The following is a 27031-nucleotide window of genomic DNA, read 5'->3' as shown; positions in this document are numbered from 1 at the left end:
AGTTTGCTTTCTATCAATAGACTTACACGTTTGTTACCCGGCTTCCAAAACTGGGGAAGCTCTCCATCTGGGATCAAAGTTGACTGGGCTATTTTCTATTCACGGGTCATGCCCAGGGCTGTCCATGGTTGGACAAAATTTGTCGAGGGTCTGTATGGAAAAACTGGAAACAAGCCACAGAACAGAAGTGCTGTATTTGGTCTGACTTTACCTACCAGGAGGAATCTAGTCTGGGGATTTCACCTCATACCAAGTAGGCACAAGCTCCCTGGTGAACCTTGTCCACTTGAGAGAAGGAGTGAATAGAATCAGACTTGGAGCCACTCCAGCATAGAAGGCCAATGAGAAGCTAGAGCCAAGCCATTGTACTTGTGCTCCCAGTGTCGTCACAGGACAACAAGGAGAACCAACTGACCTGGAAAGCACAACGTCAATCCCCCCCAGGAAATTATTTTCTCACCTATGATCACAAGAGTTTTGCAAAATAAAACAAAATTAAAATAATCCCAGAACACTGAGGTAGATGTAGGTTTAGATGGAACCTAGTTCTCAATGCATTAGGGGTAACATGGGTGTGATTCAGATTTGAGAGAAAGGAATTATCACTTACATCTCTACTGCAAGCAACTCCAGAAGGAGTCCATGGCCTCAGCTGAAGATTTCAACATGGAAACCCCTTGGGTTAAGCTAGTGGTGAGCAAACAGGAAGGCTTCAACCTGGGTGCTAACTGGTGTGAATCACACTGCTCCCTAGTTAAGGAAACACTGGGGACAGGGCACATGCAAAACACACAGAAGGGTGGTATCCACTGCAGGATCAGTGACAGTTATAATTAGAGAAACCATGAATTCCAAATTATTCCAACCACAGCCTGCTTTTTTCTTTTCTCTCTTTCTAGGAGTTAAGCTTTTTTGCAACGTTTTGGTCAGACCTTATTATTAGTGTCCCCAGGGCTCACTGAAGGCAAAAGGAAATAAGGAAATTTCTATTTTTGCCCTGGGTAATGAAATTTAAACAAAGTGACACAACAAGTAAAAAGACTGGGGGAAAGACACTGGGAAATGACAGGAAAAAAACATGAAAACGCACAAACGTGAAACAAGCAGACCAAAGCTATCTATAGAGGTTATGGGAGACTGTTTCCAGATGCAGTAACAAGATATGCAGTAGACTGTCATGCTTTTAACAGAGGGACTGGTCTACTCAATATTTACAAGGCTTAATGAGGAAATATAATAATAAGATACCATTATTATTCTGCTGTTTTATGTACTGGTTACAAACACAGTCTAAAGCCAACGTGCCCAGATTTTAGTCCTGGCAGATTTTAGGCACATTACTTAACCTCTCAATGCTCCAGTGTCCTCGTCTCTAAAATGGGGACAATAATGGTGCCCACCCTGGGGGTCTGTTGTGAGAATATGTGGAAAGCATTTAGAACAGGGCCTGGATCTGAGCAGTGCTATATGATCACCTGCTATTATTTTATGGCTGTAACAAAATAACATAAAAGACAAATAAAGTGAAATAAAAAGGATCAACAGGGAAACATTATAAATATGCTTCTTTTTAAACAGAGGCTAAAAATTAAAAAATAGGAAAAGGTAGGGAAATGCCAAATGGACAACACTGATTAGAAGAAAAATTCAGGGAAAATATTTATTGATCAGCAGGAAGAAATAAAATAAAGGTTAGTTATTAAAATAAAATTAGTTAAGGTAGTATATCTGGGACTGCGGTAAGAGAGCAAGAAGGGCAAGTAGACTCAACGGCAGAAAATTTTTCTTTCCTGAGACAGCAGGACTGTTGGGCCAAAAATACAGTGAAAGATGAGCCAAGTAGCCTTACAACCTTACGAATGCTAAAATAAGACATAGAGCACTCCTGGTGGACAGGAAGCCCTTCTCATGATATTATTACCATTATGAGAAAAGAAAAATATGCAAATAATCACTGGTTAGAGAGAGCAGAAGACAAGTCCAGCTAGCGCCATGTTGACTAAACGTCCGAGGAGTCTGGGAGGTTTTTGGGGTACACACCAAATGTGAAGCCATGAAAGAAAGAATATGACAGGTGTACAGGGATGCATTTGTAACTGGGCCTGTGCATTTGAGAGGGTTCTGTAGAGACACACATCTGTTGTTTTGTTCCACTAATTTAAACTAAACTGCCAATGAATCACAACTCCCATATCCCATCCAAGCCATCCTTCTTTCATGGGTGGGCATGAACATGGAACTAGAAACGGCAGAAACTTCTAGTTTGAACTGGTTGGGAGCTCAGTTGGCCCTCACCCAGAACAAACAGCAGGAGTTGAATAATGAATCAGTATTTAGCATAATTACAACACATCTCTTTTAACATTTACAGTGAATTTTGCAGGTTACAGATTGAAGCGCTGAGAAAGGAATAACTTGTTATTATACCGTTTTATGGGTATAAATTTGAATTCAAGGAACCATTTCAGTTTCAGTATGAGATGAACTGCTAAATTTATTTTTTTCACTTTTTAAAACAAATAGAGAGGGAGAAAAGAAAAAAAAAAGTAATACAAATTTTGCTTTCTTTCCGTAACAGAGGGCTAACTTGTGAAATAAAGAGAAGTCACCCTAAATAGGGTTTCTGTATCTCACTCAAATAGAGAAAAAAAAATGAATTAAATTGACATCAATATTAAAATATATAAAGCCTTAAAAATAATGATCTTAAGAGATATGGTCACAAGCCAAATCGGGAAAACACATAATGGCATATACTTATAATTTATAATAATGGTTTTGAGGCTAGAGAAGAAAATGGTCTCATTAAATCCTGAGCTAACATAAAGCTGAGAGGGAGAGAGAAGTGACAGGAATGAGATTAAAATATAACAGAACTTGACAAAAATAGGAAAATGAGAGGAAAATTAATAAAAATGGAAGTTAGTCCAGGTAAAGGTATTGTTACACTGTTATTCATATACAGAAAGGTAGAATATTAGGAATGCTTCAGCAAGAAAAACAAAAAAGTTGGACCTAGGGCATTTTCTTGGAAGATAAGATGAACATGAGTCAAAAGTTTCCCATGGTAAATAAGCTGAAATAAAACACATAAAATCAGTAATGTAATTATAATGTACCATCCTGCCTTAGTTAGGCCTCTGATGGTTTGCTGCCTTCAGTTTAGGGAGCAATGATTTATAAAAGATAGACAAACTAGAGAAGTTAAAGGACAGCTAAAAGAAGAAAAGAAAATGTCAATTAAAGGCAGTTTATGATACAGCAGAGTTAAATAATAATGTTACAAATTTTATGCTATATAAATATGTTTGTATAAATTGTCATGTCTCAAGGCCTATGAAGTGTTGAGTGCCAGACAAGACATCATCAATACTTTAAGACAGTCTTATCTTGCTATTTATTTTTTTTCATTTATTTGTTCATTTATCACTGAGTACATAAAATGGGTCATTCTCAGTGTTAGGTCCTGGGTATGAGTAAAGTGCAGAGCAAAAATTGATACAAGCCCTGCTCTTGTCAAGTTTACAGACCATGCAAGTTCAATTCTAACTCCATTACTTTCTTTGATCTTAAAAAAATTACCTCTGAGCTTCTTAGCCTCAGATTCTTCATTTATAAAATGGAAATTATAATGGAACATACCTTATAGGGTTACTGGGGGAATCCAGTGAAATAATACATATGACATTCTCAGCACAGTGCCCTAAATTAAGATTTCCTTGGCCACACCATACAGTCATTAAAATGTATACAAATCCAACAATTGTGTCTCTCTGTGAAATATTAGTATCTATAGAAATTCTGGCAGATGTAATTAACTGCTCTAATGCCTTTTAAATAAATATTTAGAAGATCTACACATTTTGCCATCTTCAAGATAGATTTCTCCAGGACAAGAGAAATACAGATTAATCAACTCTTCAAAAAGATACTTGCCTCAAAGCAGCAAATATTTATTGAGAAAATTATTCTGGGCAGAAATGTAAAATGATCATAACATCTGCCTGAGCTTTATGTCAATTGTGAAAGTTCTCTTGCAGCACGAGGACAAGTCAGGGGCATTCTTTCCGATAAGCACAAAAGAAACAAATACAAAGGGATAGAATAAACTAATTCTGATACTTGGCAAGTGTGAAAAAAGGGGAAGGAGAAAAGTTACACGATACATCATTTAATGAAAAACCACAATTTCAGACAGGGTGTTAAGTGCAGAATGGTATGCAGTCCTGAGATATATCAATATGCGTAGAGCAAAGAACAGCTTAAAAATGCAGTTAAAAGTGGATATAGTTTTAGGAGGGTAAGCAACTGCTTCCGACCAGAGAATATCAGAAAGTACTGGCAGAGAACTTCAAAATACTTAGTCACATGATGGACAGTAGTATTTTAGATCATTCACTTCTAAACTCCATTGTGTAATGTGATTCAAGAGAGCAAAAGAAAGAGGAGACACAGGGCAGTGATGCCCAAGAAGGTTAGCCGGGTTAAGATACCCCCCAAAATCACTTCCACCTCAGAAATTCTACAAATCTCTGTCAAGTGAGCTGATCTATTTATATGAAAGGGTTATTATTTTCCCTCATGGTATTAGAAGAATACAATTGCACATAATCATTTGCTTCCTCCCACCAGAGGGGCATCTATCATGAAGGGAAAGAGCATGAAACAGAGCCATACTGCAAGTGACACAGTGTAATTATTTCACCAAAGATGACGCTAAAGAATATTTAATAACCAGAATGGCATGAGCAAAACTCAAACAGACGAGACGCTGGCATTAAACAGTCATCTATCAGCAGCAAAGCAGAAGAGCTGATATAAATCAATTATACTCCGATAAAATTTTTGAAAAAAACGAAAAAGCGCTGAAACGTCAGTTCTGTCCATGTCAATGAGACAGAAGTTCAGTACCTGAAGAGGACTAGAAACCAACCAGGTGAAATGCAGAGATCACTGTGGTTTTGTTTTTAATAAGCAGTTTTTCTCAAGTGAGCCCTCCCTGGATAATATAGTTTCTCTGAGACAAGACTTCCTCTCGCTAACCAGGATTTTGTAGAATGCCACCCTAAAGGGCTGTGTGCTGAGAAAAATACAATAAGTAAAAGTGGGGAACACTCCCATCTCCAAACCAACTGTGGAGAATCTAAGGAAGCAGGATGGAAACATGAATTCCAGGAACCGCCCAAGAAAACCCCTGGGAGACAAAGGCTCTCTCCAATTGGTGGGAGGTGGCTACTGCAGCATGGATGGAGACCAGGCACCCAGGACAGGCAAGACAAGTGTAAGGCTGCCATAAAACAACTGCTTGCCCTTGGCTGCAAAATCGGCAGCAGCAGCCCAGGCCACTGGGGCCAGAGTGGAGTAATGTCAGGAGAGCATTACAGCCCTCCAAGGTCAGGGAAGTGACCAAAACAGGTGCCAACTGACCCCTGTCCTTGGGCAATCAACCTTTTGCATGTTTCTCATCTAAATATTCAGGTGGCTGGTTAATTAAAGCCTAGGGAGACCACCTCTGTATACTATGCTCCTTTCTGGGGTTTAAAGCCCAGGCCTACAAAGCCATCTCTCTATAAAAGCCAGGGATGCTCTCAGCCTGGTCACTTCTGGTATCCTTCACACTTTAATGTCTACTGCTAGAAATTAGTAATGTGGTTAAATGGTAACTATGGAAAATGATTATAAAATCAATTCTATGTTGCAAAGCACTAAATTTTTTTTCTCAAATATGAGATAGTCGAAGATTTTTTTCAAGAACCATTTTCTAGAAATGTAATTTGCCATCAATCCCACACATGGATTTTTAGAAAAGCATTCTGAAAAGGACACAGATTTTGGATAACCTAGAGACTTGGATCAAGTTTGCATTCAGAAAAGAATGTTCTCATTCATTTGGACTTTTCTTTGGGGGAATTCTTTCTTCATTTTTCACATTGCTGGTGAGATATTTCAAAATACAGGAAGCCCTCCAAATCTGGATCTCTGTCCCCTCTTTCTTCTTTCCAGCTACAACTTAACGCTTTACTCAGAAAGGAAGAAGTATGGCTGTATACTAAGTTTTCTAGCATCATTCAAAAGTGAGTAATTTTGACAAGGGTCTTAGCTATTCTTTTTTTTTTTTTTTTTTTTTTTTGTGGTACGCGGGCTTCTCACTGTTGTGACCTCTCCCGTTGCAGAGCACAGGCTCCGGACGTGCAGGCTCAGCGGCCATGGCTCACGGGCCCAGCCGCTCCGCGGCATGTGGGATCTTCCCAGACTGAGGCACGAACCCGTGTCCCCTGCATCGGCAGGCGGACTCTGAACCACTGCGCCACCAGGGAAGCCCTCTTTTTTTAAATTTACTGGGAGCGGGGGCTACTCTTCGTTGCTGTGTGCGGGCTCCTCACTGCGGTGGCTTCTCTTGTTGCGGAGCACAGGCTCTAGGCGCGTGGGCTTCAGTAGTTGTGGCACGCAGGCTCAGTAGTTGTGGCGCACGGGCTTAGTTGCTCCGCGGCACGTGGGATCTTCCAGGACCAGCGCTGGACCCATGTCCCCTATATTGGCAGGTGGATTCTTAACCACTGTGCCACCAGGGAAGCCCCTTAGCTAACTATTAAATTAGTAACCTTTAATTTCTAATACATGATTTCAAACATTTAGAGGGGATATCTTTGAAAAATGTATTCTCTGCTTCCCTGTCTTAAGTGACCCATCAGCATTAAACATAATTTACATATCCTGATGACCCAAGATCATTATTAAAAACACCAATCATTTTAATGTGCTCTAGGTGAATCTCTGGATGCAAATGGATGATTACAGTGTGGGGTTACAGAGTCAAACACATATTGATCCCAACAGCTATTATAAAAGATTTTCTTTAAAAGGTCTCCAGTATCATCATGATTCTGATTTAGAGCTTCTTATAAGGTTCAGATACATAAACTCCTGGGTTTAACATAGCTGACTTTCTGCAAAATCAAAAGCTTTCAATCAAGAGCTTAACTTGCCTTCTCCATGGCTATCTCCTAGAACACTGTCCCTTTCTCTGTTAGCATTAGTGTTGTATGAATTGTTGGTATCCCTTAAAAAGGTTAGCTGTGATTTCTGCATCCCTAACAGTGGATCTCATATAATATCCTGTGAACTCATATTCTTTCTAACTCAATTGCTCACACCTAAGTAGATACTAAGGTGGAAGAGTTTCCTACACACAAGATTCTGGGACAAATTATTCCACTGGTTACAAATTTTTCCCTTTGCAAAATGATGAGCTTATGCTTTGCAAGAAATAGCTGTGCCATCTTTGGAAGCTTTAAACTATCATGTTTCCAGGTAGCAAAAGCTGGATTGGACATGAGCGCAAAGCTCTGGCAATTCACAACTACTCAAAGCCCCTTATCCTGCTTAGCCCCAGAGGGAGCTTCACTCACGGCACTTGCTAAGAGTGGGAGGAATTGGCAGGAATCCCTAAGAAGGCCATTTTGATTCCCTGCAAAACTATCTGGGGGAATAGACTGTGCAAAAAATAAGACTTAGAAAAAATATGCAGCCTCCCAACCAGCAGACTGTTCTTAGCCATCTCCTGAAATGCTCAAAAAGTATTTCAAGGGTTAAGAACATCCTAAAGAAACACCCAGCCTTCAGAAATACATCAACTCAATCAGTGTACTTGCTCATACAAGTCTTTTGTCTTTTCAATTAAATTTGGCCCAGAGACATAGTCACACATGAAGTCTGGGCCAATGTCCGATTTATCTCCCCTCCCCCGCAAGAAATTCATAGTGGCTGTTCTTAAAACTGATCAGATATTCTAAGAAGGCTTTATGCAGTAGCGATACTGGTCAACTTTAGATAATGCAGAATGTGAACCAAAAAATCAGCTGCCTCTCTATATCATATAGTGAAAGAGCAGTTGGCTGGGTAGTAGATGCTGCCAGGGCCCTGGTCAGACTCTCATCCTCTCCATTCAGTGAACACTGCCTGATTTCCAACTGCCAGTGTCTACATTTCTTTGCTTCGAGATTTGTTGTGACCACAGTGGTAGCCGGAGGAGCCCCAGAACTAACGTCTCCAGGGAGCAGCACCAACCAATGAGAAGCTGGTTATTAACACTCCAACCCCCTCGCCCCTCAGGTGGGATAACTCTAAGGCACGGGTCCGCAGAATCACCCCGCCCCCAAGTAGCTCGATTCCCACGGCGGTAACCTGCTTATCAACACACCCTCTCTGGCCCCTTCTCTACCTTGGCTCATGTCCACTCACGCCCCAGATAAACTTGCCCTTCGACCCTTGTCTCAAGGTCCACTTCTGGTGGAACCCAAACTAAGGTAAGCTTTTTCACTGACACATCCTTTTGCTGACTCTTTTCATGTCTTCATCAGATTTCTACTTAAGTTTGCACCAGTTTATTTTGAGTTTTGTCCATTGCCCTTTTCTGAAGGCAACTGAGAGCTCGTAGACCCCCAGCTCTGCTTTGCTGCTCATATACAGACACAGAAGCTACTCATACAGCTGGGAGATTGACAAGCAGAGGAGAGTGTGTATTCAGCAATCCCATATAGAGAGAAACTAAGATGATGCATACGAAAGCACTCAGTAAACAATACAGCATGATTGAAATACATTTATATTATTTCTGTGTGTGCATATACATATATATGCATGTCCTTATTGTTACTGTCTCTTTTAAAAACTAAGCAACATTCTACTTCCTCTAGGGAAAAAACGCAGTTCACTAAAAGAATAAATGTAACTACAGCAGAGAAACCTGTTCAGTGAAAAAAATTTTAGATACTTAAAAACTAGGAGGCTACAAGGTATAGTGAACATATTTCAAGCCTGATTGTGAGGGAGCTCGTTTTCATCTTGGCTATAAAAGTTAATTCTAGCATCTCAAAGCAGTCGTTTCAAGGTTCTATGCCTCAATTTTCTTCCTCCAAAGTGAGAATGTTAGGTGAAGCATTCTCTAAGGGTCCTTCCTACTCTTGACTTTCACCCTGCTCTCTCAGGGCACAAGCCTTCTAGTTTAAGTAGAAATGCCTGCGACCAACACCTGGATTGGGAAATGATCATAGCAAGTAGAGATTTGTAGCCAATGGAACTGTGCCTATAACTGACTAAATTGAAGACTGTAAACACTGGACTCTTGTGTGGCTGAGCTTGAAACCATATGCAAGCCTCTGTGTCCCTGTCCTTTGAAGTAAAAGGCTTTTGCTTTAGTCTCCCAGGCCTCCCTTAAGTCTCAAAAGGGTGGCTCAAGAGTTAAAGATTAGGAAATGTGAAGATGCAGAAACAAAGAACAGCCTTGGGCCCAGAAACTAGTAACAATGTAGACTATAAATCTGCCACATAGCAGAATCACAAACTCCCAGTTCCCTGAAAGATACAGATAAAGGCCCAACACACATTCCTAGATTGTTTTTATAGGAAGCGGACCCCAACCAGATGAAAATTGCTGACCGCAAGTGCATACACTCAACAGTGTTTGAAACCAGAAGGTTGATGATGCTTGAAAGTTCACCTTGATGCCAACCAATCCGAGACCTGTGCATGAGCTGATCACACACCCTGCAGCCCTCTCCCTCACAATGCCTTCCCTGAAAGCCACTGGGAAGCTTGGGTCTTTTGAGAGTGAGCTGCCCATTCTCCTGGCTTGGTGTCCTGCAATAAACGCTGCACTTTCCTTCACCACAGCCCAGTGTCGGTAGACTGGCTTTACTGCACGCCAGTGAGCGAACCCAAGTTTGGTCCTGTAACAAGCTTAAAGGATGCTCTGCTCTGTTCTTTCCTTCTCTCTCTCTCTCCTCTTTTCCTTTGAGCTTTTTTTGCTGTGCATTTTTTTAAAAGTGAAGTAGCTGATTTGTCCAGAATTCATACTGCATCCTGAAGGTTGCTCTGTTCCTTTCTCTTTCCAGATACTCCCTGGGCCAGGGAAAGAGACCAGCATACTTTTTGTATCTACTGGAGCTTGCCAACAATTCTAGATGCTTTGAACCAAGAATTTATCCATTTCTCAATCCCTGCCATCATCTTACTACTATTTGATCACTTCCTCCTAGTAGCTATTCAGTTTTTCCTTACTGAATATATTCCACATTGATTCATAGTTATCTCATTCATGCTGTGATACCCTGAAAACCCTTGTGTCATAATTCTTGCACCTTTTTTACCTCAACATTCTCCTATTCTATTTTTGCCACCCAACAATCCAGGAATGTCTCAGAACTCATCGTTACTCAAATTTCTCTTAACTTAGATTTAAGTTCCTGAATCTTAAACTTTGAAATTTCACTCTGTGACTTAAAAGTAACCTCCTTTGACCATAGCTATCTGTTCTTCTACCTCTCTATCCATTCAATTCCAACAAACCTGTCCCTGAATGGGTCTTCATCATGAAAAGTCACGGAATTATTCCTGTATTGACAGGTATATTATTAAGTGAATTCAAACTGTCATTCATTCAATCAACAAATACTATCAAGCCCCTACTAAGTGCCAGATGGTATGGCAGGTCCAGAGAATACAAAGATCAATAAAACGGAGGCCCTACCTTCAAGGAGTTCACTACTAATGTAGGAGATGGAGAGGAAAAATAAATAACAGAAATGGGCAGTAGTGCTATAGAAGGGCAGCTAATGGAACACTATGCAAACAGATGGAGGAGCAATAAATTCAGTTTGGGGTGTCCCTGAGGCAATCTGCGGTGCCAGAGTTCAGGCAGGCCTGGTAAGCACAGGTACATCTCCACAACAATGTAAAAGTAACATACTTGTTAGAGACAGATGTATCAGATTTATTGCCTTTAACTATTTTACAATGATGCAGACTGTTTACTGGTATTTATTAAATCCCTTTAAAATAAACTATTGTGCTACATGATTTGGAAAACTAATTTTTTTTCCAAATCTGTCCACATAATCATTTGAAGACAAGTTAAAAATGTGAATTCCAAACCAATCCTTTTTTTTCAAATTCAATTCACTTAAACTAAAGAACAAAAACAATTCACCCAAACCAATCCTTTTATCTGTATGGTACTGTAATGTACTAATGCATTAGGAACAATTGATTTGAAAAGTAATGGGAATGCTGGCTCTTCAGTGGCTTTCTGAACTTCATTCTTTTTTAAATGTAAATGAAGATATGGTTAGACTGCTTTTCAGAAATAACTAATGAAAATACCAATGATTTTAGCAATCAGTAAACTTTCTAACCTAGTAAAAGGAAAACGTTTATATTGCACTGAATCTCAGTTTTTAATGTCTTAAGGGACATAAAATAGAAAAAAAAAAACCCAGGAATAATATATCATAAAAAGGAGATAGTGGAAAACATACCAGAAGAAGCTTCCAGTCTTTCCAATCGGCTGATTAGCCAGTCGAGGGAGCCAGAAAATTGAGCACAGTTTTTACGATTTCCTCTAATTAGAGCCGCTGCAAAACAAAAAGCAGATTTCACAGTTACGTGATTTTCTAGTTCAAAACCAAAGTAAGCTAATAGTAGCCATAAAATGTTTGATCGAAAACAAAATACCTTTATTTTATACCTAAAACACATACAAATACATACATATATACATACACAAAAATTGAGACATTAAAAAAAGAACTGATATTTATTCATGGAGACTGAAAAAATACTGCTTATTAGAAGGACTATATTTTGAGAAAGTAACATTTCATTGGAAAGTCATAATGAAGGGTAATGGAAAAACCAGTGTCCTGGGAGTTTCCCCACTTGGATTCCAATATTCCTTTCTTTTAATTAGCTGTGAGACTAAATTATTTAATTTCCCTAGAGCTCAATTTTCTCACCTATATAATGAAGAAGTTAAGAAAACATCAGTTTACCAGAAAATGTGGCACAAAATACTAGGAGATAGAACTGGTAACTATAACAGACACGCAAAGATATATCATTAAATGTTACAGGAAAAAGAGGGTGGGAGGGCAGACGGCTAGTAAGTTTGAAACCATTTCCCCCCCCTATATCTCTTCTTTCCATTTAGAGATTCACAATGCACATTAAAGACCCAAAGAACTAACCCCTGCAATAAAGTCATCTATTCTAACTTTGCTTAACCTAGTGTTTTCTACACTTCTTTGACCAAAGAACCCATCTTACATGAAATTCCTATGTGACCCTTAGGATCTCTTTCAACCCAACTGATATACTCAATTTAATACTTGTATTTTTTCTAAATCATTCACTTCTTTCAAAGCAAATGTGGTAAATATTTTATGTAAATTCTACTCTTACACCTATAAGACTGTTCAGAAACTGTATAACTGTTTATAAAGGGCTGATGAGGTTTTTATATAAAAAATGTTTAATGTGAAAAAGATGCTGCTATAAGAAAAATCACTATTTAAAATCTAGTAGTGCTAGGAAACAGTTTGAAGAACTAAAGTTTGAGACTACCACCTGTTCATCTCCTTATTAACAGCAAAACAAAGGAGACCCTGCAGCAACAGAGTTCAATTAAACTTAAAGACTTCCTTCACATTTCCTCTTTCCTCCCCAAAATGTTGTTACCTCGCCTGAAAGTAAGAAAAGAAATAATGACAGAAAAGACAGGAAGCCTTCAGTTCTTGCAACTGCATAAGAAAAGCTCTTTTGTGAGTGGAGCCCCCATAACATTTGTACAAATATTACAAGGTGATGTATTCAATTACTTAGGCTCTCTTCCAGCACTGGGACCAAGAAGAACCAGCTACACACACACACACAGAGGGACAAATGTGTCAAGGATGAGGTGTAGTAGAGGAATGAGGAGTCCTATATGCTCAGTGGGAATTCTAATTTTAACCTGTAGGAACATCTGTTCCTGACTTAGAACAGCAGCAACTGGGGGAAAGTAAACGATGAAGTTTTTGAATCTTTATGGAGTTTCATTTGTTTAAAATTTAACCCACTCCTTTAATTTTGACTTCTGGTTTTTAAAATTAAATATATTAACTATTTTCTAGAGGTCAAATGTTAGAGATAAGGTAATTCTTGAAGAAACTAATAACACACAAATAAACCCTTTTAATAAACCATGGAACGTTTAAGAAAATCCTACAGTAAGCCACAAAGAAAACTTCACTAAACTTACTACAAACAGAAATGGTATACAGACTAAGTTCTCTGACAACAATATAATGAAATTTGAAATTAGTAAGAAAAGCAGAAACAAAAATAAAACCTACATAAAAATTTAAACTCTCTCCTAAGTAATTTTTTAGTCAATGAGGGAATCAATACCACAATTTTAGAATATCTAGTAAACATCAAAAATAGCAATGCTACCTTATACAATCAATGGTCGATGGTCAAAACTGTACTTAAGGAAAAATAAACTAAACACTTTAATCGCTAAGTAACAGGGTGAAAAATGTTAACTAAACACTCCTTTCAAAATATACAAAAAGAATATCAAAAATATTAGAATAGGAAAAATAGAGAGCAATAAAAGCAGAAATTAATGTTAGAAATAGAAGTGATCTATGTAATAAATTGAAATATGATTGATCAATATGGTCAAGATTCTTTTTTTAAATATAAGCTAAATACCAAAGACATTAATCAAGAAGAAAAGAGAAAAAGAACAAAGTTAAGAAGAAAAAGGAATTATAAACACAGCCACTTTATATATCTCTGTGCTGGAATTTTTGAACATTTAGGAAAGAGGATGGCCTCCAAATATATATTTTTTTCACCAGAATTGACCAAAGAAGAAAATCTAAATAGAGTAACAAACCACAAGTAATATTGAGCAGTATGTCAAAGACCAAAAACTTTTTTTACATTCAAGAATTAAGTCATTTCTATAATAAACTGTTCCAAAGTAAAGAAAGTAAGAAAATCTCCCTACTTTTTTACAAAGGCAGTATAACTTTGATATCAGTGCCTACCAAAGAGAGTATGCATATAAGAAAACTAGAGGGAATGGGAAAAGAATCTAACAAAGAGGGGATATATGTATATGTATAACTGATTCACTTTGCTGTACAGCAGAAACGAACACAACATTTTAAATCAACTAGACTCCAATAAAAATTTTGTAACAAAAGGAAAACTAGAGGGAACTCTTACTTATGAAAGCAGATCCCAAAGTCTTACACAAGGATGGTATTTACAAACCATATTCAGCAGTGCATTAGCAGCATTAACTCAAGTGGGGCTTCAATACTCCAGTGAGACAGAAATGTATTAGGAAATCTGTTAATAAGTCACATGAAACAGATGATGATCTCAATAGACTCTGTATGTACTTCTAATCAAAAGAAAATTGAACTCAGTCAAACAGAATGCCTCCTGAGCATTATGAATGTGTGTGTGCATGTGTGTGCACGTGCAGAGTATGTTTCCCAAATAAACAGAGTGTGTGACTTATTATAATTCAGCAAGTTACCCATGAAAAAATCAGCTGAGTTTCTAAAGTAATGGAAAAATATACAGAGAAATACAAGAAAGCTCATCCTAACACTATTTATAATAGCAAAGCACTGGAAACAGCTTGAGTGTGGGCTAAATAAATGATGACACATCCCTTCAGTAGGGCAGAGTACATCCACTAAAGCCTGATGAAGGTTTATAGTCACTGCTGAGGAAAGATGTCCACAATACAGAAGTCAGTGGAAACAAATGCTATAAAAGAATACTGAGACTGTGATCCCATTTTGGTGAAGTAAATGTATATACTCGATATGCATGTGCACAGAATGAAGAAATTGAGTTTTTTAGAATATTTCTTAGAGAATGAGAGCTCACTTTTTGAGAAACAGATCATGATAAGTTGCTGGGATAGAAACAGACCTTGAGGAACATTGATAAGGGTGGGAGAGCTCTCCCCAGGTCAGAAGGGGAAATTCTCTTATTCTAAAATGGGGGGTGGGGGGAAGGAATGAATGGAGCTGGGAGGAAAAAGGGTCACCCTCTGTGATACAATTCTGCACAGGGACCCTCTGAAGCCACAGTAAATTCTGTAAAATAAATAAACAAGCAAACAAATAACTCACAAAGGCTGGATAAGAATGGAAGTTTGTACGAACCAGTGAGGAGGTGGTGGTCTGCAGCAAGATACTATGTAACCTCAGAGAAACATCAGATAATAAGGAAGAAGCATGCAAGTGGGAGACAGTGTAACCAAATCATGCCCCTAAAGTGTACAGACATCAAAGGGAAATCTTAAGTCCGCCCCAGTCCATGAAACTGGAATGTGGACCAAGTCAACTAAAGCTTCAGGGGATCAGACCACAGCTAATGTCCACTAGCAGGGATTTGCTATTGTTTATGTATGTATGTGGGTGTGTGAAATGTTTTACGTGTACTTAATGCTGTATTTAGAGTCAAAGAAATATTTTTTAAAGGTTATACACCAAAATGGGTGGTTACATTTAAAAGTCGTTTCTACCTTCTTTTTTTGGTCAATTATCTAAGTTTTTTATCATGAAGATGTATTCATTTTTAAGTTAAAGAACACAATAAAGTTACTTTCTTTTTAAAAAGAGAAAGGAAAACAATGCCATTAATACTGACAGTGGCAGTAGCTATCAGATGGCTCAGAGCACCACTCTCATGGCCAAAGAACAATGGCCACTTTACATTGTACCTCAAGGTACAGAAACAAACTCAAGACAAATGTCGTTTCATGCACGCTATACCTTAAAATACTGTTATTGCTGCCTAATTGTCCTGGAAGAAAGTTAAGACCTTTCACCCGCCATACTATTTTTATTTTTCCTCATTTATTTAAGAAATATTAACGTTAATGCATCAGGCACTATGGTTGGCCCTGCAAATATAAGCTTGAATAAAGTGTGAATATAATACAATGGTTTGCAGGTCTTCTTCTAGCATATTCTAAGCTCCTTTAGATCTGCCACTCTGTCTTATTACACTTTTGCACATTGCCTGACACTTAGAGGTATGTTATTTCTTAAGGAATAAATAGGATCCATTCTCTTACAGAATAACATTGGTTGTAAGTGCAAATTTTATTTATATATTTTAAAAAATAAATTTATTTATTTATTTACGGCCGCACTGGGTCTTCATTGCTGCACACGGGGCTTTCTTTAGTTGCGGTGAGCAGGGGCTACTCTTCGATGCGGTGCGCGGGCTTCTCATTGCGGTGGCTTCTCTTGTTGTGGAGCACAGGTTCTAGGCGCATGGGCTTCAGTAGTTGTGGTGCGTGGACTCTAGAGCACAGGCTCAGTAGTTGTGGCACACAGGCTTAGTTGCTCCGCGGCATGTGGGATCTTCCCGGACCAGGGCTCGAACCCGTGTCTCCTGCGTTGGCAGGTGGATTCTTAACCACTGCACCACCAGGGAAGTCCCAATTTAAATACTATAAACACATTTTGAACTAAGCGCATATGATGGAAGTGCTAGTTCAGTGAACCAAACTTCTTTTGGTGTTGAGTAACTCATTAAATCCTTAAACTTTTATCAATCAGAATACGAAATGCAAGTAATATTGGCACTTAACTGAAAAATCATTACTGTTAAAAATACTCTATTCTGTATTTCTTACTAGTATCATAACATCCCTATGTCTTCATGCTTTTGTGTTTTAAACTCTGACTCAAAATTTCTCAAAATACTAACAGAATCAGAAAATTACAGATGGACTGAGATATAACTTCCACGATAACTCTCACTTTAAAAATTTATTCAACAAATACTGATTACCTGCTTTGTATCAGGCACTGTTCTAGGTGCTGGAGACACACAGGAAATAAAACTATGTTTCCTCTTGGAGTTTACTTTCAAAGCCTAGAGATACTAAGTGAATAGGCCTTAAACAGCACAGACAAATGAGGAGGCAACAGAACTAGAATCCAGAAAGATATTTATAATATTCAGATTAACAAGTGAATACTCCTAAATCTTGAAAACCATAAAAAACAAAAACAAACAAAACAAAAGAAACCCTCAGAATGTTGTTGAAGAATTTAAGAGTGTAGTCTGTGGGTTCCCAGAGTAGGCTGCCCCAAAACGTGCCTCTATGGCATATTGAGTATTTTGAATTAAAGTTACTTAAGAAATGGCCAAAGCAAGAGGGACACTCTGACCCTCCTTTCTGTCTCCCTGAAAGCAGGAAATAAATCTCTCACATGAAAGATTCATTCACATTTCCTGCATCTGGAGGTATAAGGACAAGCTTACCACCAGAAACAGGGAGCCTGGGTCAAGAAACCTTTGTAAACAAACCCTGTTACTTCTATAACTGACAACCCATAGCCCAAACTCTGTTTAGATTCATTAATTGGGCACTCAAAACCCAGGTGTCTTTGTCCTGTCAATTCCTCACAAATTTATTGTTTCTTTGTCTAAAAAGTATAAAAGCTGCCTGCTTTGGCCACTTCTTAGGTCTCATTTCTATGACCTCCATGGGCATGAGTTAAAATCTATTTCTTTTTCTCCGGTTAATCTGTCTCGTGCCAATTTTATTAAGGACTCAGAAACTGGTAACTTCTCCCATCCTAAAAGAGTAGCTGTCGATCCTGTTTGTTTCATACTTTGAATTTTCATAACATGAGTAATCACAGGGAGAATTTGCCAAAGAGCATTTCTCAGGACATCTTTAGAAAATCATCCTGGCTTGCAAGCCTCCTGTAGATTAATTGTGTGGATGTCAGAAAAGATGTATGAAAGCATGCCACAGCGATGCGTTTCAAACTATGAATATCGGTGTCTATAAGATCCTTAGGTCTTCCAGATGGCAGGCTCATAAATCTGCTTTTGTCATTCTCCACTTAAACACATATTAAATATATCCACGTCAAATTTTTAAACTGTTACAGATTATCATTCCCACCTTCTCCCTTTTCTCTCCATGCTAAATAAACCTGCTGAAGTAAAAGAAGAAGGTTTATTTCACACATAACCTCATGAAAGAACCTACTGTCTACCTTTTTGCAAGAATGGGGAGGAGGCTTAATAAATTTGAAGTTAATGATACTTGCAGCAAACTTTCTGATAGCTGGGTGAAGAGGGACAATGAGATATAAATATCACACTGAACTCCAAGTACTGCTGCCGTTCTGAGACTTCTCCAGCCAAGGTGAAATATACACTTACATACACATGTCTACCTAGCTTATGATTACACCGACTTCAATAAAAACTACTGGTGTCAGATGGTTCTTCAGTCAACATAAGATTTTATTCACTATTTTTTTCCTGATCATGAAATCAGTGCTCACTACAATAAAAACAGATTATCAAGAGTGCTCAAAGGAACATTTAAGCCACAAAATCTCTCATAATTCTATTCACCCAAAACAACCATTATTAAAACTACCATATATATATTGAAAAAGATTCTCTTTATATGCACTGACATATTCTATTTTTAAACTCAACTGGAATGAATATATTAACTTTTCCTTTCATTATCAATTATCTAGCATTACACATTTCTGTTACCTATTTTTTAATTATAAAAGTAATACATGTAAATAGGTTAAGAATAAATGTTCATTAGAACACACAGAAAAATAAAAGTTCTCTCCAAGAAGCAGCCACCTAACAGCTTTCTGTGCATCCTTTCAGAAATGTCCAATATATATACAAGAATGTATATGTCTCTACATACTTTTAATTTTATGCAGCTGGAATCTAACTATGCATACAGTAAGCATCTTGTGCTTTTTTCCCTTTAACCCCATATCCTACATTGCCATACTAAAAAGACCAGAAACCAAGCCTGTTTCATACAGTTTTCCAAATGGTATACTTATCTCAATTTTCAATAACACAGTTTTACACTCTATAGGTATACTATTACTTATGTAACCAACCCCCTGTTGATAGAAAAATTGTTTTCAATTTTATGCTACTTATAAACAATTTTTCAGTGGACATCCTTTCCACAGTTGCACAAATATATCTCTAGAATACACTTCTTAAAGTAGAAATTCTGAGAGTAAAAGGATATATACATTTAAAGTTTTATGTATATTGTTGACTGAGGTTTGTCTGGTTTCTTTAAATTTCATCAATTTATACTCCCACCAAGAAGATGTTTTGCAACATTTTCACCAATGATGGATATTACCATTTTTTTGCCTGTGCCAATCTAATAAGTGAAATATGATCTCTACTTATTAGTTTAATTTCCATTTCTTTATTTGCCATGTTGAGAATCTTTTATTATTTTATTCATTGTTCTGTGAACTACCCGTTGCCATCTGTTGTCTGTTTTTCTATTAGGCGATATTCCCTTTTCTTATACATTTATGAAAACTCTGTATATTACAGACACTAGGCCTTTGTCTTTCATATAGATTGAATATTTTACAAAATTCCCATCTGTTTTTTATTTTGTAATGATATTATTTATCCTAAAAGTTTTAATTTTCATGTAGTCAAATTTATCAGTCTTTTACTAATCACTTACTAACATGATTTAACAGTAACGTGTACTGAGATGGTTGAGGCAATAACTGTACAGCACTGTGGCTGGCTGTGCTATTTACACCACCTGTCTCTCTTACTCAACCATAAGCTTCATGAGAGCAGGGACTACATCCTGCTAACAACTGCACCTCATTGCCCAGATTGTGGCATATCCCCTAGTAGACACTCAATTAATCTTTGATGAATGGATGAAGCTTCTATCAAAACCCAGGTCCACTGGACTCCCAGCAGTCTCTGTTACAAAGGATGCCCCTTCAGGAGACTATACAAGCAATTAAGAGGAAAGATATTTGAGAAAACAGATAAAAGAGAAAAGGAAGCTTTTCTGAAGAGATATATATATGTATGTATATATATCTCTCAAGTGTTTTGTCTCATATATATAATACATATATACACACACACATACATACTTGCACGCACACACACATACACGGGAGTAGGGGATTAACAAAAACCCTCTGAGGAATAGCAGTGTGAAACTATAGAAGTTAAAGTTAAGAGAGTGTGTGTGTGTGTGTGTGTGTGTACATGTGGAAAGTACATTCAGAATTTATGTCTCCCATTGCATGAAAAAATTAATTTAAAAGCCACAAAGCATGCACTGTCTGAAATCACTGTGTGCTCTCTTAGTGACATATATGGTTATTATGCTATCTTCCATTATGATGTGAGTTCTAGGGGGTCCTAATTATGTCAATTTTAAGTAATAGCTCCCTTAAATCCTTCTTTAATCAAATGGGATGTAAAGAATTAAGGAAATAAATGCATATACTTAAGAAATATATGCTGTATACATACATACATACATACTTAATATAGAATATATATTTTAAATAGAAATATATATTTCCTGTATATCAAGTCTCTGATATAAAATAATTCTAGACAGTCTGGAGGGATAGTAGTGGATTGGAGGTAAGGACGGGCAGGACATAATGCCGAATGACTAGAGATAAATTGGCTGAAGTCACAGGTGAAAAGGAAGGGACAGAGCAGCCATGGGGCTTGAGTACTCGGAAGACTAGAACAAGAAGTGATACACCAAGTGTCAGAGAGTCAATGAAAGTGCATGAGGAAGTGTGTGAGGGCTTCCCAGAGTCTAAAAGATTGGTGGAGAAAGGAAGTGGAAGCACAGAGATTAACCAGAAATCTCACAATAGCCAGCTAGCAACACGGTCTCAGGTGTTTACATCTCAAACATCTGCTGAGCACCGTCTACGCACCAGAGATGGATGCTACCAACGTATGAGGTGTGTGATGCTGGGTTCAAAGAATGGGTGAAGTAATAGAATGTAGCATTTCAGCCTGGAGGCAACTACAAAAGAAACTTTGTTCCTCCATTTCTTGAGGAGGAAACCAAGAGGAGGGTGTATCTGCAATAATCATGATGCTACGGCCTTCTATCAGCTAATCCAGAACTTTCCTTGCTATATCCAACAGTTCCAACTAAAGTTCCTTTCCTAAGACATATTTAAATGACAGAAACAACAAGAACAAAAACAGAAGTGGAAGAAGAAAGCATGACTATGTTAATGAGGGAGAAGATGACAACGAAAGTATCCAAAAGAAGTGGGCATATATGATAAGAACAATAATATGCTAATGTTAAGCCTCTGACGTACATCATCACATTGAAGCCATCCAACAACCTTATGAATGTCTGCAAAGCGTGAACAGGAATGCATCATACCACTGCAATTTTTGCTGAGCATATGCCAAGTTACCTAGAAGTTGCAGATACAGATCTCCATCCTAGATGACTCGCCCCCTTTAACCAAAGGCAAAACTACTGCTCTGGCCACCTGTCACGCTCAGAGATGGATTTAAATACTAAACATCATTGACTTTAGTGCAACTAAAGTAAAACTTGAAAGCCTCAATTAAAAAGCATGTTATAAAGCTGCTGTAACTGTTACACGATCATGTTAAATAGACATAAGTTGGGTGCCTTGAAAGCCCAATCATACTTCTTACCTAGCAACTCATACAGAGAATTCAGAATCGATTTCCAAGATTCCCCTGCTTCTCTCCCAGCGACATCCGCAAAGTGTGCAGCGCTGCTGTACACGTGCAGCCTGTCTATACACTCGAGCACAAGGTTGATCATTCCCTGGAAGGGTAGAGAAATCCCCATCAGAAACTGCGATTCTGCTCACAGGGAAAAAAAAAAAAATGCTAAGTTGTTTTTTTTAAAAAAGCCTGGCGCAAAGTAAGTCTGTTAATCATAAAGAACACTGAGCTCATTTACTCAAAGGACAGGAAGAAACACACTTGCATGTGAAATAAAATGTTCTTGAAATGATTCGAGTGGTTTTTAAATCCTGAGTGCTATTCTCAAATAGAAGCAGAACAATATAAAAATATGTACTTCATACTTACATTTGCAAGGCTTAATAGTAGAATGAAGAATCCATCATAACAGTATTCTACCATAAGTGCAAGGGTTCAGAGTGTGCCACCCCCAAATATGCCACTTTGGCATAAGGATTATTTGGGGCTGAAGGCAATTGAGGAAAAGCAGACACGAAAAATTCCCTACCCTTCTCTGTTCCACCAGGAAGGGCAGGAGGATGCTTGAGATGACGTTTGATCTACACATCAAACTAGCCCTTACTGTCCACTAGTTTCTCCCATATATTTCCTTCCTACAATTTGTTGCCCCTCCAAGCTCAAAATTCCTTTCGTCTTATCACTTCCCTACAAATTTATTATTCTTTGTGTTAAGATGCTATGTAAACCTGAGTTCTAACCACTCCTTGGAGTTACCCATCACTGAGTACTCCCGTGTATACACATGGTGCACACGTTAATAATCTATTTGTTGTTCTCTTGTACATCTGTCTTTTGTCGGTCTAAACTGCAGGGCCCCAACCAGTGAACCTGAGTAGAGGAAAATGATTTTTTCCCCTACCCTGCAAAAGCATAAGAGCAGATCCTTACTTTTAGGGAGGACACCACCACCACCACCACCACCACCACCACCACCATCATCATCATCATCATCATCATCATCATCATCATCATCATCATCATCATCAATCATTCCTTTTTAACAATAAACTGAAGATATAGTAACTTAATAAAGAAAAGCTCATGAAAACACATCTTTAAAGCAAATCAAAAATTCATTACAGAACTTTGTAAGAAGCTGTCTACTTTTCAAATTATGCTTTTAATTATGCTTTTACTTTTCAAAATATGCTTTCTAGATCAAGGTTGTCAAAATGAGGGAGGCAAAGCCCATGAAAGGAAGAGCTATAAAGAGTTGACAAATTAACTTACTTCACACAAAGAATGTAAGAGGCATTATGACCCTAAGAACATTTCTAGGTTCCCATTCAGATTGTCTTATATGAGAAATTGAGAAAAACACTAATCCAAGTCAATATTTTAAATTTTCACAACCCAATATTTCATTTTCTTTTTCTAGATATTAAATAAGTGTAGTATACCTAACAGTTTGGTATGTACAAAAAGAAATGATCTCAATAAACTATTCCATGTTGCTATTATAGGTTTATGTTGACATTTCCTGTGCTTTCATGCCATTATGAGCTCTAGATAGGTCATTTCTTTTGTACGCAGTGAAAAAAATCCTCAAAAGTTAATGTACAGTTCAACGGCTTTTGATGGAAAATTAGGAAACAGTTTTAAAACTAGAAGAACATAGATTTAGGAACTATGGGAACTCAACCATGTCCACTAATGTTTTTTCTTAAATACTTTTTACAAAGATACTTTCACTCAGAAAAATGCATTAATCCATATACAGGGAGCACTGAGAAGAATGGGAACACTTGCTGATCTGGCCTGATTTGCCAGCTCAACTCTGACATCCTCCCACTGAAATTCTTGAATACATGGTACTAGTTTGGACACTAGCATCAGGACCATTAGATGTATCACTTGGTCCTGCCTATAAAATATGCACTTGAGCTCTTTTTAGCAGGGGAACTTCCGGAAAATAAAATCATACACAGAATCTTAACATATGCAAAAAGAAAAAATGGGGGTGCTCTGTCCAAGCAGGGAGTCTGCAGCCTGCCTCCCAGGTGGCCCTCTCCCAGGCAACTTCCATCCCCAACCCAAAGCTCCAGTGGATCCTGAAGCACTTCCAAGGAGCCCCAAGGAACCTGCTGAACACTTCAAAAACCCTTGTACTTTCCAAAGCCTGTATCCATTTAGACGCTTTTGAGAATCTGTTTTTATATAACAAGCATAAAGCAAACTACTGTGCAACAATGATCAGAGTGGAAGCTGAGCAGAGAGTAAAATAAAACGTCTTTTGCCAGAGAAGCGAAGAGTGTCATCTTTTAAAATTAATACTTACTGAGAAAGAAATAAAAACTGTTGCAGGATTCCCCCAAGGCCTGGTTCCCTCGTTCCCTTTGTATAGTAGTACATCTGCTCATGTATATCTCAAAATGCAGATGTCAAATAGATAGAGAATCTTCCCCACCAAGAAGCTGTTTCCCCAAGACAACGACAGAAAAGAAACGATCATTGGTAGAAACTCACCTCTTCTTGGAAGAGATTCTGCCGATTTTTTAGAGCTCGTAATCTATTCTGCTTATCTTCATGCTCTAAGTGCTCATCTGGTGGGTGGAAGTAGCCAATCAGGTCCTGCAGACTTAGACTTACAGACTCTATAGGTAAGTCTACAGTGGAAGCCTTTGCTTTTTTGCTGAGAGCATCAAGGCCCCTAAAATAAATAACAAATGTTTCTCCACATCAGTGATTCACAATTTTGTTTTATTCTTTTTTAGTCTATAGATGATTGAAAGCTTTACTCTCTCTCCCTATATGCCTGTAAAAGGAACATATAAGAAAGGCCCTAATTTTCCTCAAAAAAAATAATGAACATATTCAAATGAGAAATGTTATATGCCGTCAAGTATATATAATGCTAAACACCAGTATCAAGAGAAACTCATCTAGAAGAAAATCTAAAGGATCTGGAGAACCAATGCCTACAAAACCAATGGTCTAAATATTTAGAAACCAACTGATTTTCATTTTAAAACACTATATACTTCACCGTTTGAGATGCAATTTCCCAGGCTCATAATTCTGACATTTACTTGTTCTGTTTTGTTTTGTTTTTGGCGTAAACACCGTTAACTGCTATGCTATCACTGACACTCACTGCCATCCTGCCTAATTCCTGCCCATTTAAAGATATAGCCCAATGATAATAATTTAGAAAATTCACTTATTAATCAAAAAACAATATATTAACATGCTTTTCCATTGTCTGAAAGAGATGTATTTAAGAAGTAGATTAAGAAACAGCATCAAGTTGCATTTTCTAGCCTTTGAAGAAAAGCATACGGCTGGCATGTAAATGTGTTAATTTGTTGGTCTTCTGAGACTCTGAATTTTAAAACTCATAGCTTTGTATGTATCTGGAAAGAAACACTTTAAAGCATAATGTTTGTAAATCAGAATTATTACAAAATAAAAAGCTCAGTAAAAAAATACCCAACAGATACCATAAAAGAATGGGAAAATGCCTATACTATAGTTGATATAGTAACATTCATATTGGTCATGACAAAATTTGATGCATAAAATATTATACTTCCTTTTCTGCCCGCTGCATTGGCAAAATTATATGTCAATATTTTATTCCAAGGAAATATTTCTTTCTAGTTATCTGACTGTATTACAATTTTTATTTTAAAAAACAATAAAAACCTTATAAATGAAAAATCAGCTTATCTTTGAACTTTATGATGCTATTATTTAAAATATATCATTTACATAAATATTACTAATAATTTTGGAATATTATACTTCAGCTTTATAAACAGTTCAAATGGTAAAACTGCATGACTATCTTAAAGTTTCTACCTGTAATTCCAAATCAAGTACATCAATGAAATTCATCTATTACCTTGTCTTGCCATCTCTACAAGGCCTTCTATGCCCAAAAAGCAACAGAAATGACTTGTCAGAAGAAAATTATTTCTCCCTTTCTAAAATGAATACTCATATGCAATGTAATATTGCTGGTTCTAAACATTTAACCCATTAATTCTAGTTGAATGATAAATATAACAAAGTCAAATTCAAATCCTATCATGCAAAAGTAAATAAAATTCATAAGTAATTCAAATATAATATCTACATTTTCAAACCTAAAGAGAAATAATAGCAAATCAGTTTTTAGGTTATTAGGTTGAATATATCTGCTATCAGAAATGTAACCATTCAATTGCTTTCCAGAAGAAGCCTCTTGTCAGACAAATGCTATCCAAGACTCTTAAAACTGTTAATGATATTGCAGCTATATCTTTTTCAATCCGTCTCCCAGAATAATGGAAATTTTAAAAAATAAACAAATGGGACCTAATTAAACGCAAAACCTTTTGCACAGCTAAGGAAATCATAAACAAAATGAAAAGACAACCCACAGATTGGGAGAAAATATTTGTAAATGATATGACCAACAAGGGATTAGTCTCCAAAATTTACCAAGAGCTCATGAGACTTAATATCATCAAAACAAACAACCCAATCAAAAAATGGGCAGAAGACCTAAATAGATATTTCTCCAAAGAAGACATACAGATGGCCAAGAGGCATACTGAAAAGATGTTCAATATTGCTAATTATTAGAGAAATGCAAGTCAAAACCACAATGAGATATCACCTCATACCAGCCAAAATGGCTACCACACACAATGAATGCTGGAGAGGGTGTGGAGAGAAAGGCACCCTCCTACACTGTTGGTGGGAATGTAAATTGGTACAGCCACTATGGAGAACAGTATGGAGGTTCCTTAAAAATCTAAAAGTAGAGCTACCACGTGACCCTGCAATCCCACTCCTGGGCATGTATCTAGAGAAAAACACGGTCTGAAAGGATACATGCACCCCAGTGTTCACTGCAGCACTGTTTACAATAGCCAAGACATAGAAGCAACCTAAATGTCCATCGACAGAGGAATGGATAAAGAAGATGTGGTACATATATGCAATGGAATATTACTCAGCCGTGAAAAAGAATGAAATAATGCCATTTACAGCAAAATGGATAGACCTAGAGATTGTCATACTGAGTGAAATAAGACAGAGAAAGAGAAATATCATATGATATCCCTTATATGTGGAATCTAAAAAAGAAATGATACAGATGAACTATTTACAAAACAGAAACAGATTCACAGACTTAGAGAACGAACTTATGGTTACCAGAGGGGAAGGGATAGGGAGTTTGGGACTGACATGTACACTCTGCTATATTTAAAATGGATAACCAACAAGGACCTACTGTACAGCACAGGGAACTCTTCTCAATGTTATGTGGTAGCCTGGATGGGAGGGGAGATTGATGGAGAATGGACACATGTATATGTGTGGTTGGGTCACTTTGCTGTGCATCTGCAACTATTACAACATTGTTAATTGGCTATACTCCAATATAAAATAAAAAGTTTTAAAAATGTTAATGATTCTAAGTTTTAGGACTCTCCAATAAAGAGACATTTTTCATCTTAATTTATCAAGGACAAAAAAATGAAAAAAATAATTAGGGGAAATCAAAGGTGGTAGAAGCACACTATGTCACAACAAAAATTAAAGCCATGAATTCCAGCTCTACATTTTATAATTTGAAGATTAAATCACATTACAA

The 27031-nt window shown here is 37.4% G+C and overlaps 1 protein-coding gene across 2 annotated transcripts in view; it reads right to left on the bottom strand.

Moving 5' to 3' along the window:
* RYR2 (ryanodine receptor 2) overlaps positions 1–27031 on the bottom strand; it is a 725859-nt gene that overhangs the window by 334763 nt on the left and 364065 nt on the right. For both annotated transcript variants that reach the window (XM_081249359.1, XM_081249358.1), the window contains exons 15-17: positions 23911–24094; positions 21367–21502; positions 11316–11411 (exon numbers count right to left, since the gene is read on the bottom strand). In XM_081249359.1, the coding sequence (XP_081105485.1) occupies positions 11316–11411; positions 21367–21502; positions 23911–24094 (416 nt within the window). The remainder of the gene's footprint in view (positions 1–11315; positions 11412–21366; positions 21503–23910; positions 24095–27031) is intronic.

This window comes from Mesoplodon bidens (genome assembly GCF_964165515.1).
Source record: "Mesoplodon bidens genome assembly, chromosome: 1".
In the NCBI taxonomy this organism is placed as follows: Eukaryota; Metazoa; Chordata; class Mammalia; order Artiodactyla; family Ziphiidae; genus Mesoplodon; species Mesoplodon bidens.
Note: the sequence above shows the minus strand (reverse complement) of the source record. Positions and strands in the feature narration are given on the sequence as shown.